This window comes from Lycorma delicatula, chromosome 8, assembly GCF_047948215.1.
Source record: "Lycorma delicatula isolate Av1 chromosome 8, ASM4794821v1, whole genome shotgun sequence".
Taxonomy (NCBI): Eukaryota; Metazoa; Arthropoda; class Insecta; order Hemiptera; family Fulgoridae; genus Lycorma; species Lycorma delicatula.
The window spans coordinates 99,695,631-99,710,394 of record NC_134462.1 but is presented as its reverse complement, the minus strand read 5'-3'; the positions used below and the strand labels follow the sequence as shown (position 1 = coordinate 99,710,394).

Genomic DNA, 14,764 nt, shown 5'->3' with positions numbered 1-14,764 from the left:
AACCAACTGCAAGAAATTAAAAAAATAAAATCACAAAAAAACAGTAATGGTTTTATTAAAATTAATGCTAGCTATTATCTATGAGGTCTGTTCAGAAAATAACCAAACATTTTTAATTACGTGCCAGCAGAGATACTTAGTGACATGTGGTTGACAGCACTGTGTTCCGTATAACCTCCTCTGTAACCACATGTACTTGGATTATTGATATCTCGTTTAGTTTTTGTGTTATTGTTATTTGAATGTAACGTGTTTAAATGTTAGTAGCGATTTTTGTAATATGCGCCCACACGCTCAGCTTTATCAATTCATCAGTTTTATGCCAAAAATCAGATGGCTGTTCTCCTTAAGCCTTCCTACTCGCCAGACCTGGAACCTTGCAATTTTTTCTTATTTCTGAAATTAAAATCCGTGATGAAAGTACAACATTTTGAGACTACTGATGATATTAAAGCAAATTCATCACGGACCTTAAAGGCCACTTCAAATGAATCAATCAAGGACTGTTTCGCAAAGTGGAAACACCGCTAGGAAAAGAATGTAAATAGGGGAGGGGAGTACATTGAAGAGAATAAGGATCAATAATCTGTAAAATTAATAATAAAGATTAAAAATTCGGTATGATTATAATAAACACATAATAAGTCTACATTTTAAACAAAATGTAGACTTTTTACTTTTAATGTAAATGTATACATTTACAAAACCAGAAATTTAATTCAGACTGCTGGGATTTTGAAGACCTATACGGGGATCCAAAAATTTGAAAATAACAATCAGTAAAGATTGATCAGAGATTTGAGACATAACTTTTCATAAAATCTGTAAATAAACATTTAGCATATACGTTATAATTATGCTTCTAAAATTCTGGATGATGAGTTATTTTGCTATCACAAATTAGCAAACCAAACAAAAATTAAACCCTAGCTAGGCCATCAAAAGGATTCTGGAAGTCAAGTAATCTATCATCAGTAAAACACAAACCTGAAAATCCAGGCCAAAAGTATGAACTTTTAATTATTTAAGAGTAATCCAATGCAATTTCTAACAATTTTGAGGGATAAAATTCAATCTGTTTAAGAGTTCTGTATATTCTATTTAATCATTAAAAGACAGTGCTTTTAACATACCTTACCAAAAACTGGAGGATAATATATTTTCTGAAAGTGAGACATAAACATTTTTTACTACAAATAAACATTCCAATGTTAAATTTAAGACCAAATAAAAGTACACCAGGATATATGAGAAAAAAATATGTTACTAAATTTTAAAGTCATTTAAGTCTCAAATCCAATATAAAAACAAATACATTTAAAATATGAAAAAACTGGAAAATAATAAAATTAAAATAAAATAGTTAACTAGAAAAAAAAGATAACATTTGAGGAATGTTAATATACATATTTTTACATTATTTTACATTTACATTATTTTAAAGGACATTGGAAAACAAAAATTTTCCAAGAAAAAAGAAACAGGCAAAAAACTTCAGGCTATAGCAACCCTAACCAAAGTGGCAGTTATTTAATGTTTTTCATGGCTAGTTTCAAAAGTGTCTAAAATGCCAATAAAATTTTTGGCCAACAGTAAAACAATATGAGAATAAAATTTAGCGAATGATACTAAATCAGAATGATATATTTTGTAGTACAAGACCACCCAGTAGGGGGGAGCAACTCAAACGACATTTTTTATTTTTCAATGCCCTCTAAAAATCAACTTGATAACTCTAACCTTTCTATTTATGATTTTTGAGTTCATCTTATACCAAAAAATAATAATTTTGAGGGAGGAGCAGAATCCTATTTTTTTACTGTTGAAAGTTATTAAGTTATTTAATGGTTCCCAAACTTTATTAAAATCTCTCTCTCTCTCTCTCTCTCTCTCTCTCTCTCTGTGTGTGTGTGTGTGTGTGTTCAATACAATAATTATCAATTTTCATATTCATGTTATAACTAAAAGTAAATGACAGAAATCTACTTTAAACAGAAATTTTAACTCAATAAATCCTTAAAAAAACGATCAATAAACTATTACAAATACAATATACTACAACGCTGATAGAGCTAATATAATATCTTCTGATTTTCGGATAATGAAATATACAGTTTTTGTTTATCAATGGAAAAACTATTCTGTCCAAAATAGAAAACAAAATCACTGAAAAGAAAAGAATTTAAAGTTAATCATTTAGAGAATACCTTATCGACATAAAATAATTTCAGAAAAAATATATTTCTTATTTTCTACAATTAAAGCGCATTTTAAACCGACATTAAATAAACAATTATAAAGTTTTACATAATAACAAATTTTAACTCGTATCAACAGCAATCATTTAGAATTTTCCTATCACCATGAAAAACAACAATAATAAAAATAAATAAATAAATAAAAGCACACCAACAAAAAAAAATATAATATTATGTTAACTTATAGCAATAATCATACCTGTATGCATGGCGAGGAACATTTTTTTCTTTGTCCAGTGATATAGATGTGAAGCAATATCCATCGGTCTGGCACGTATGGTTTGTTTCTGGTCCACAGATATCGCAGTGACACAGAAGTCCTATGAAAAATATTACCATCAAGTAAAATTCAAATACAAATTATATAAAACGAATTTAAAAAGCTAGACTAAAAAAAAAATTATTTAATTTTTCTTTAAATTTCTAGTCTTTAACTTCAGCAAAAGATTTTGGGAAGGCTCTTTTTTTATTAGGCATAGGCTTCAAAAAAGACTGAAATTTTGATTACTATCTAAAATATATTATGTTTAGTTTTAATGTGGCTTTTTAAAGTCGGTTTTATTTTTTATTTAAGAAAGTTTATTTTATTAACTTTTTTAATTTTATTTTTACTTCAATACAGACAAAGTAAAAACACTGTCCACATTAAATATATGTATATATATATATATATATATATATTTTTTTTTTTTTAATTGTTTGTTATAAAGTAAAAACCCACAGATGAATCACATGTTTTAATAAAAATAAGAAAAGGAATGTAAAAGAAATGAAAAACATAAGAGACTAACTGGAATGTAAGAAATCATACTATTTTTATCCTAAGTTTTCCAACTAATTTTCTAGAATCTCCAAGGAAAATCATATAATATATCCAGAGGTTTGAATTACAGTCAGGCATGGCACTTTTTTGTATGCTATGAATTTTCTATTTCATATTCCCATGCACAAGCTTTAAGATAATACAGTAAATTTTCATTAATTTTGTTTAATGAAAATAAATTTTATTTATTAACAAATATTATATATATAAACAATAGATAAAATTGAAAACCTATTTCTTTTTTTAAATAAAATTAAAATTAAAAGTGTATTAAAAAACATTATAATTATAGGTCAAAAAAACAAAATGTTAATATTAAAACTTATAATTTCAAATATATACATCCTTCATAAAGTGAAGATGATATTGCCTCCCAAAAAATGAAATCAATTTTTTAACTTATCTGTTAAATAAATTATTGCATTAGTAAATAAATTATTATCGTTATACGCATGATGTGAAAGCTTAATAATAAGTGTTAAATAACACTTATTTTATTATTTAACAGCAGTCAATAATTTTTCTTTTAGTCTTAAGTAATTAAAAGATTAATATAACAGTTCACATGATTTCACGCAGGTGATGATAAAAAATGTTCAACTTCAATAAGATTAATTTCAACTGATTTTTAACAGTTATGTTTATTAAACCTCTTATGAACACTTACAGCTGCTCAGAGACAAAATGCCACTATGAATTTTTTCTTAAGATAGATTTTGAAAAGATCATTAATAAATATAAGCAGACAAAATATTACAAATAACTATCTGGATTAGATTGGATTAACTGCCTGATTAAGCCATTACATATCTTAGTCCAGTTTATATATTAGCTGGTAAATATCTTTATTTTTAACAAATTGAAAACTTAGTATCTAAAACTAAAAACTAAATACATTAGTTGATTTATAAATTAAAATATAAACACGCTCAAAATTAGGTATAAAACAAACTAAGCATTTACAAAAATTAAAATGTTCTTTGCAGCAGTCTTAAAACAAAATTAAGAATGAGATTAGTAAAACGATTCATTTTTTGGCACTTTTGTACAAAATGGAAGCTTGGACATTTTCTGTGACTTCATTAACAAGGCGATTAAAAGGAGTAAGGATTAAATTTGTATAAAATAAAAAATTAAGTACACGCCAGATTGAACTGAGAACATACTCATTTTTTGGAGTTTATCAAAAGGTGATTGCAATTATTTATTCTAAATTATGTTTATAAAAAACATGTAAATGTGGTCAAAAATCCAACAAATACTATGAATTTTCCCATTGTAAAATTTATATTCTTTTCATAAATATTATGTTCAGAAAATAATATGATTGATAATTCAGAATGAAAAATTTTAAGTCTTGCAAAAATATGCAAGGTTTTTATATATTTTTAATAATTTATTGGTTTTAAGGCAAATATTTGACATATTTACTGAAAAAACGTAGACATTATCATGAACTAATATTGTTTAAAAATAATACAGTATTATATATACAGTATATATATATAATACAGTGTATATATATATACACTGTATTATATATATATTATATACACTGTGTGTATATATATATATATATTATACACACACAAATGTTCTGGATTCAATATAAATAAACATACCTAAAATAAATGCTATATGGTGTAGATTAAATTGCGTATAATTTTAATTATATTTTAATATTCCTGTAAATGTTAAATATAAATAAAACATTAAACTTTTTCTATTCAATTTAAATTTTGTAGAAATTTTAATCATATTTAAATAATAAACTACAAAGGTATAAACTTAACTGAAAGCATAATAAACGTGTGAAAATACAAGTTTTTTTAAATCAAGTCAATTTTTTTAATTAAAAAAAAAGAAGAAAACAAATTTCTGTGACCAAGGCTCACTAAGATAAAAAATTGCTCCAATAAATTTTTTATCCATAAGATGATAAAAAAATTGACTGATGTTCATTAAACCAATATCCAATGCACCCCTTTTTTAGGTATAAGAAGAAAGATAACAGAGTAGCAGATTGCTTATCTGTTTTCACATTCTTGCTTAAGCATACATAAATGAACTTCAAAACCAGTTTAATGAAATTAATAAAATAATACTTCCACATGTAACTGATGTATAATCAATAAATGCTGACTTGAAGAAAATCTGGTCTCGTTTTATTTCTAGCAAGGATTTGGATTTTTTCACCTACCTTGCATCCGTATCACCTTTTTCATAAAAATATGTTTTAAAGCATATCAAAGATCATATTATAAATATATAAAAAACTTGAGATTCATTTAAAAATATTACTTTCAAAACTTAATAATTGATCTTATATGTGTTACAAGAAATTACTTTTGATACGTATAAGATTACATTATAGAAGCCTATTTGGCAAAACCTAAAATAAAAAAACCACTTAAAAATATTTGTAGGGATCAAAAACAACTCAGGTCTGAATAAAACCTGTATATACACATTCATCAGGAAGAAGACTAAAACATGTTGTGTATAGTATAAAATACATCAATATGATCAGAATTCCTAGATATAAACAAGCTTGTTCACCCTGAAACACAGCCATCATTTTAATGCTGAATAAATGAAAAGTAAATTATCAAAAAATAATAATTCTACATATAATTATCACTTTCACTTCTGGATTTTGAATTAACTATATCTATTTTGTTTACATCTGCAATTAAAATATGTTGTTTTAGTAGAATAAACCCCCTAAAAAACCTGGATCCGTAACATCCAGAAAATTTAAGGAAATAATATCTCAATAGCATAGCAACATTTAATCAACAAATCCCTGCGGGTCACCAAGAATAAATAATGCAAAGTGTAAATACACATTATAAGTCTCAGGCATTTAATATAAGATAAAAGACCATAACGGTCAAAGCCACTAAAAAAAGTTCCAATTTATTATAATAAAAATTTATTTATATAATATTTTTCTTAATATAACTAGTTTATAAAGTAATCTTAAATTATGAAAATAATGTATATCAATAATAATATTAGGAATTAATGCAATAAAATATATTTAGAAATAATGTAAATTTGGAATGACATACTGTCATCTCTTTCAAAGTTTCCGCTGCTGTCATTGTTAATTTGTTTACAAACAGTTTATTTTCACAACAGTTATTTACCTACAATGTAGAATTTTAGCATTAAAATGCTAAAAGGATTTGCTCTATATACAAAAAAAAATCTTTTAAATCTAATACATTTTAAATTGCAACTAAAAGATTAATTCAGTCTTGATTTTGATTTGATTTAAGAGTGTGTAAGATTTAAATAATTTGCAGTAGAAAGCTGCTCACTTCTTACTGAGAGGCAACATATTCATTCAAGTAAAGGGAATAAGATAATAATTTAATCTGTAGAAAATTTTGAATGAATTTTTAAAAATATATTCAAAAATTTGACATCTTTCTTTTAATGTGATTTCAATTTGATAAGAAACTAAACAGACCATCACACTTTTTGATGTTGTAATTATATCAATACATCTACAAAAAGAATAAATAAAAAATTAATTATGACAAAAAACATAGAACATTAATTTGATGTAATAGCTTTTTTAAGTTTTTAGTTTTTCAGATTTGTAATGCATTCCAAATAAAGGAGAAGATTTTCAAATCAACCATTTTTCTTAACCAACTTCTATATAAAAGGAGGAAGTTCTCAGTTCACCCTACATTTTTGTATCTTTTATCAGAGTTGAGCCATTATTCTTCACTAAATTGGCGGATTTCAATGATTTTTGCTTGATGATTTAATTCACCACAGAAGCTTACAGAGAATCTTATAAATGAGACTATGAAAATGGAAGTTTGTAACATATGAAAAATACCATTCCTGACTGGGTTTCAAACCCAAAACTGCTGGATGAAAGGCTGAGATATTAAATGTTCAATTTTTTATGGAACATTTGTTTGCTGATCCTGCTGTAAGTTTTTCTAGATAACTTAAGTTAAAGATATTTTAAATAAAAAAATATATTGCTGTCTACATAAATAATTTGAAAACAGTTTTCTTACCGGCTTTTCAGAGAAAAGTACAATACTCTTTTTAGTCGTATGGTGGGAGTGGGAAGTGAAAATGAATTTTCTTTACATTTTGAGGTATGAGTATGAAAATACCATTCACTTTCTGTGGTTTTCTTCTATATATATATATATATATATATATATATACATAAAATCATATATTTATTTATTTATACCTCTTAATATAACATTTTGTCGCTTAAAAAGCTCCAAGACTACTAATCAATCAATTCATTGACATTTAGATATGCTGAAGTAGTATGCACGAAGTTGTGCATGTGAGAATTTGATGAAGATTAGTCGAGTCATTCTTGGGTTACACTCAATTTAAGCATGGCAAGTTAGAAGCATGTTTCGTTATGAGGCGCAAATTGGAATACGGAAACAAAATAAAACAATGAAAAGTTAATCTTGTCAGAACTGCACAAGATTATTTTTCTATTATTATCTGTTTTGTAATGAATTATTATTATATGCTTGATTATTTTATGCGGTCACATAAAAATAAATCCTTACTAGCAAATTCAGATGCGACTTCAAGAGGCCACTAGCAAATACCATAAGCTTAATTTAAGAATGTATTTTTGTCTGTACAAAAATTTATCAGTTAATAATTGATAAATCCACTGCCCTTCCTCAAAATAAAAGAACTTAAATTCAAACAGAAAAATTATGTTAAATTTTTTTTCTTTAAATCTGATATGATGCATTGCCCTTTTTGGAGTCCCAAACAAAGATGAATGTAAAGCAGTAATTAAAAAAAAATTTAATAAATAATTTACATATACTGAAAGATGCAAATGGAAAAATAGAAATTTATAACTGAAGTTAGAACCTAAATTAAAAAAAAAAATTTACTAGCTTCTTTTGTCTTTGCATGCATCTGCACATGCAGGTGCGTGCGTGCATACCCCCCCCCCCCACACACACACATACATACATACATACACAGACAAATATACACACATGGCCAAAAAAAAAGTAATTTACTTAAAGATTACTTTAGGTTATTTTGGGTGTTGTGAAAGACATTATACAAGCATTTACTCCAAGTTTTCAAGTGTAAAATTAAAAGGAGGGTTTCATGTATGACTGTAGGTAAGAGGAGAAGTCATGCATGACTGTAAATTTGACTGCAAAATGCAGGATAATTTTATTGTAACTCATCTATAAGTAAACAAGGACATCAGGCAATGATGTATGTATTTCCTGTGATAACTTGATAATTTCAATTCCTCTTTTACATGTTCAAATTATTTTGACACCCACATTAGATTTACAACGTATGTTTCAACAAAACATAAATCTTCTGCTAGCAACAACCATGAAGTTGATGAATATTCATTACAAATTTTTCTGGAAGGTGGTCAACTAATCTATATAATGAAGTCTCTATGACAGTTAAAATATTTTTACAAGAAACTTCCAAGAAAAAAACAGAAAGTGAAGTAAAAAATAATAAATATTACTGGATTTCAAAAAGCCATTGAATTAATGTTTTTCTATGTATTCCTTGATTATTTTTATCTATACATAAGTTTCTCATCTTTTGTATTTTTTATGAATGCCTTCATTTAATAAAGGTAGTGGGTTCTCTAATAGGTAAATCCACAATTTAAAAAGAAACAAAACAAAAACTACAAAAATAGTTTTAAAAAAATAAAAAATACTGTAAGTTTCTTTAAATTTTGATGTTTTTAAGTCAGCACCAAATAAACAGTCAGTAAATTGCAATTAGGCATTTCTTTTTAACTCAGAGCTGATTTCAAAGAACAAAGGATCAGAATTTTAAAATGACTTAAATAACATTTTTTTACTTTTAAGAATATTTGTTGAAGTCGATTTAACTTTTTTTAAACTTATTTTACATAATGTTCTCAGTAATTTCATTTTGTTTTTTCAGTGAACCCCATGACTAATTTAAAGATTTAACCACTGACTATGAACACTTGAATAGATATGAAAAACATATGGTACACAGATGCACGTTCATTTGAAATTTATCTCCAGACTAAGCACAATTAAAATAAATTATAACTGCTTTTAATTGGATACTATAAATATCATGATGGGTCTGAGTCCAAGTAAGGTCATCTGCCAGCCTTCAAATTAACATATTTTTGTGAATTGGTATAATCTTGAAATAAAAATATAATTAATGGTATATTGCTAAAACACTAAAAAAAAATCATCAAAATAATTTTTATCAGTTAATCAGCTGCATATACTACATATACTACAATTAGTTGGTTATTATACTTTTAGCCTGGTAATTTTCCAGAGTTGTCTAGGTTTGCAGAACAGATGATTAGTGACACTAGCAAGTTTCAAACCAGCCCTTCAGCTGATAAACTACACATAGATTATAAAATACTCCTTGACCAGAACAGAAATTTTGTAAAGTTAGATCAACACTGAAACAGTATAATGTACCTACTTTTAAATGTTATTACAATTACAGGGTCCTATTTTCTAGTTATGTTAAGGAGAATCCTTCTTTCACGTATACAAAAATGACAAATGATATAGTCTCTTTTTTACAGAATAAATAAACAAGCAATCTTAACATTTAAATGTAACCAGTTTAAATTTAATGGTTATGGAAAACCAGGTATTTTGGCTAGTTCATATACCTAAAACCTAACTTATGTTTGGTATAAGTCAATATAATTCTTCGACTTATGAGAAAGGGTCTTATTAAGCATTTTACCATTTTATTAAAGATACAATTAAGAGATTTCCTTTTACAGAAGCAATATTACTCTGTTGATGTATTTTTAAATAATACTAATTAATCAATTGAAAAAAAACTTTAAACTTTCTACACTCTATTCACTTTGTGTATAAAAATGTAATTAAATAATTTTCATTAATACTTTTTGTGTTGTCAGTTATTTTGTACTTATTTTTTTATCTTCATCTGTGCATTAAAATTATTCCACATGGTATAATTTAAATAATTAATATGGACTTTTAATAACTGTACACATCAAAATGAGGGGGATACCAAGAAAAGAGAGAATTATTTATTTAAATTTTTTTATTTAGTGACAAGATGTCACTTTTACATAAGTGACATCTTAAAAATATTAATCCCCTTTAAAACAATGTTCATTAGAAGCACTTATTCTAATGGTTTTTCCATTTTTCAAAACTTTTTTATATTCTTCTGAACTAATGCTGTTAAGTACCTCCAAAGATTCTTTCTAAACCTCTTCTACATTCTGAAAATGCTTTCTTTTTAGATTTTCTTCATTATTGGGAATAAGAAGAAGTCGCAGGGGGCTAAGTCAGGTGAGAAACCGTTGTCTGTAAAAAAAACTGGTTAATTATCAATGCTGTGTGGGCAGACATGTTATCATGATGACGTAGCCAGTCCCCCTATCACCACAATTCAGATTTTTTTTTTATAACTGTCTCACACAATTGCTTCAGCAATTCAGATAGTAATGTTGGTTCACTGTGGTTCTCTGAGTAACAAATTCAATGTGAATAACTCCTTTGACGTTAACAAAATAAACCATCATGGACTTCACTAGCCAAGATTTTTTTTGGTTTAGATGATGAAGCTATCTTCCACTGGATGGACTGCTATTCTATTTCAGGGTCACAGTTGATCAAGATTCATCCCCTGTTATGACAAAAAATCTGGGTTTAGTTCATCCCTGTCCTTTCAATTGCTGGCACACCTTCTGATGATTCTCCCTCTGGTCATCTGAAAGCAGCTGTGGAACAAACTCTGCCACGACATGTCTCACGTTCAAATCTGCAGTTAGGATTCTTGATATGAACTCCAGGAAATTTCAGTTATTTCCTCCAATCTGCTGATTGTTCTGCAGCTATCAAACATGATGGCATTGTGAACTTTTTGAATATTGTCGTCTGTTCTGGATGTTGAGGGGCAACCTGAATGGGGTTATCTTCATGACATTTGACCACTTCTGAATGGCTTAGGCAAACCACTCATAAATTCTTCCCTGGCTTAGAGCTCCCTTCCCATAAACTTCCCGAAGCATAAGAACTGTTTCTGCCACTGTTTTCTTTAGTAGAAAACAGAATTTGATGTTGGCATGTTGCTCCTTAAAGTTTCCCATCACAAAATCGCTGAGAGTGTTGGGAAGGGCTTAAGAATTACTCAAACCACTGCGATGTTTTCTCATAAATGCTACCTGGTCAACTAAGCAAGGAAAATTTCTAGTAAATGTACCTAGGCGAGATGGCAGCACTGCCAACCCACTTGCCTACAGAAAATAATTTTCATTTTTTTGGGTACCCTCTGACATACACACACACACACACATATATATATATATATGTTTTGTATGAGTACATATATACATGTGTATATATATCTATACATATATACACATATATAAAAAAATGTTTTCGGCTGGACCTTCTAAAGTTCATGCATACATAGTGTTCTCTTTTTCCAAAAATCTATCATTCTTTCTCTTAACTTTTCTCTTCTTTCTTTGATCCAACCACTGTTTCTCTTTCTGTTTCTGTGGAAAGTAAGATTCAGCACCAGTTTTTCAAAAGATAAAATTATTTTTTTGGAATATTTAATAATTTTAGACCTTTTTTTATTTCTTTGAACTTATTTTGGTTTTCTCTTTGCAAAAATGTTAAATATTTGTTTGTTAACCTAGTTGCATACATTTTACATAAGTGACAATAAAACTTGAATTTTCTTATTCTCAGTGATAGGCTATTTTTTCCATCATTTTGGTAAATTTCTTCTAATGTTATTTATTTATAAATAATAGTGGCCCCTTGCTGCTCTGCAGCATTATTACAAAGACATGTAATTATTTTAAAAAATTGGCTAAAAACACAGTGGACCCGTGCTGCTCCAAAACATTATTATTACAAAGTAATTTATAAATACTTGTAAAAAAATCAGCTAAAAACCTATCCATTTTACAACAAGTCTCTTCCTCCAACCCCATTTTTTTCTTTTTTCTTTCCTACCATTGATAAAAATGTGTTCTCAAAACTTATTTCCAGTTCATCTGGGCATTCTACTTGACGTACTGAGCTGATTTTTTTTTTATTCTACTCAGAATGTCCCACAGATATGTCATCAAGCATCTGAGGACCTGTGAGTAATAACCTAAGAAAGTTCCTCAAGTAAGGAGTAAATGAAGATTTTTCAGAAGAAACTCAAGTTTGGGATTAGATTATGCTTGTTATACCTGTGGGTCATTCCAAGCAGAATAATAAAAAAAAGTCAGCCCGATCCATCCAGTAGAATCCCCAGCCACAGAAGACTGAAAACAAGTTTTTAGCCCAATTTTTTTAATATATAAGTTTACCTTTACCTTTGAGTTTTGAACTATAGAATTTTTTGAAAACTTTTTTTCAACTTTTACAGGATTTTTACTGAGAAATTCTGTAGACTTTTATATAGAGTGCTATATATAATGCTTCCAGTAAAACTATGATTTTATAATGTCTTAATTTCAAACTTTAGATAAGAATTTTTTTTATTATAAAAGTTTCTCGTAAGGCACTTTCATTTTTTTGTGTTCTGCCTTTAATTCCTTTTTTTCTAAAACATTAAGGGGTAATTATTTCATTTCAATAATAAAATTTTTGGACTCATGATTGATTCTTCTGAAATTTCCATCAGTTTGATTTTTCCTTTATGTGAAAATCATTTTGTTTTTTCTGTGAAATTTATAGCCCAATTTTGTTTGCACATTATCATCTTAATTCCTAAATTTTGATTTTCCTCTCTTTAATGTCTTTTGCCAAAATTACCAGATCATCAGCAAATACAAAATCTAAAAATTTAATGATTTAGACTGTGTCCCAATTTTTTTATTATGTTTTGTATTTTTACTTGTACAAAGTAAAGGAATTATCTCGAAAAATTTTGGTTTTCAAATTTCAACGGAAATATCCATTTTGACCATCCTTGAATCCACTGATGTGACATCTGTATGTACATATTTATCTCGCGTAACTCTAAAACGATTAGCCATACGATGTTGAAATTTTGGATTCAGGACTGTTGTAATATCTAGTTGTACACCACCCTTTTTGAATGCAATCGGCTGAACCAAAAGTGTCCAAAAAAGCCTAAAATTCAAAAAACCTAGATTTTGAACTTTTTATTAACTGCAGTAATAAGCCCTCATTGAGAGCTTTTCAACGATATAACATAAGTGGTACTTATTTTCATTGGTTCCAGAGTTATAGCCAAATGAAATTTTAATTAATGAAATATTTTGATCTTACAAAGAAACATCAGTTGGAATCAGACTTCATTTCCTTTTTTTTTTACTTTAAATATATTGATTTAGTAATAATTATTAACCTCCGATTGCAAAAAACTTTTACCATAAATAATAATTCAATAATAAATTTAAAAAAATTATGAAAAATATCAAAAGTTATAAATGAAATAAAATTTTATATACTTTTCATTTAAAAAAAAAATGTTTATATGTAATTTAATAGGCGAACAAGGAAGTCATGATGTGTCCACGTCAGATTTTTTTTTGCACATCCAATCTCTGTTTTATAATTGTGTATTTTGTAATGCTGCTCTGGACAAGGTTTTTCCACAGTTCCCTTTATCCATTCAGACAAATGCTGAAGTAGTATGCTTTTTTATCCGAGGAGTAGCATATCTACACATTCCTGACATGATCTGAATATTACATACTGTATTATTATATACCGACCAGGATAAAAGATTTATTTTTTCCTTTGTTCATAAAGAGGAGCAATTTATAATGCCAGTATAAATTAAAAATTGAGCAGAAAATAAAGCAAATATTCCATACAATTTCAACATTCCTATTAGTTCAAGTAAGTCCACCAATGAAAATATATTAAGTTTTTTCTCCATAGAGGCTCAACAACCTTACAACTAACTCGGTTGTAAGGAGATGTTGTTCTACAGTTTTGAATATCTGGGAATAACATTTTGAAATAAAAATATACAAAGAGGGAATAAAATTTAAACAAACAAATGTTATGTTTTGTTTTAAACAAAATAGTTTCTGTGTATCATTAAAGTCAAAAAAATAATGCTGGATGCATTTTCTATCAAGGTGGCTAAAAGTACGCTATAAAAATGTTTCTGGCAAATAACCTAAAAAAACCAAGAATACCTTAAAAAAAAGAACAAACATCATGTTAGGAGGATAAACTTACACAAACCTAGACACTGTAAAAAGGAAATGATGATAATAATTAAAATATTTTATACCTAGCCAGAAATCAAACATGTGATGACTTCTGGATCAGTAGATGAATTTATTATTTTAACCGAGATGGAGATTTAAAAGTGACTTCATTAAAAATGTCTAATAATTAAAAAAATTAAACTTTATGTACAAATGTTTAGAATTTTTATTCTGATAAATTTCCAATCTTAACAAACTCCTATTTTTGGAGTAAAAGGAATGGTTATCTATATATAGAGTGATCCCTGTGGCGGAGTGGTAGTGTCTCGGCCTTTCATCCTGAGGTCCTGGATTCGAATCCCAGTCAGGCATGGAATTTTTCATACGCTACAAGAATTCCATTTCCATATCTTCTACACACAAGCGTCAAGCTTATGTGGCAATATTAAAAAAAAACCTTAAACACTAATGGAAGATATTTACAAT

The 14,764-nt window shown here is 27.5% G+C and overlaps 1 protein-coding gene across 3 annotated transcripts in view; it reads right to left on the bottom strand.

Moving 5' to 3' along the window:
• Nucleotides 1-14,764, bottom strand: part of babo (TGF-beta receptor type-1 babo) — a 116,921-nt gene that overhangs the window by 81,507 nt on the left and 20,650 nt on the right. For all 3 annotated transcript variants that reach the window (XM_075373106.1, XM_075373107.1, XM_075373110.1), the window contains exon 2: nt 2,458-2,578. In XM_075373106.1, the coding sequence (XP_075229221.1) occupies nt 2,458-2,578 (121 nt within the window). The remainder of the gene's footprint in view (nt 1-2,457; nt 2,579-14,764) is intronic.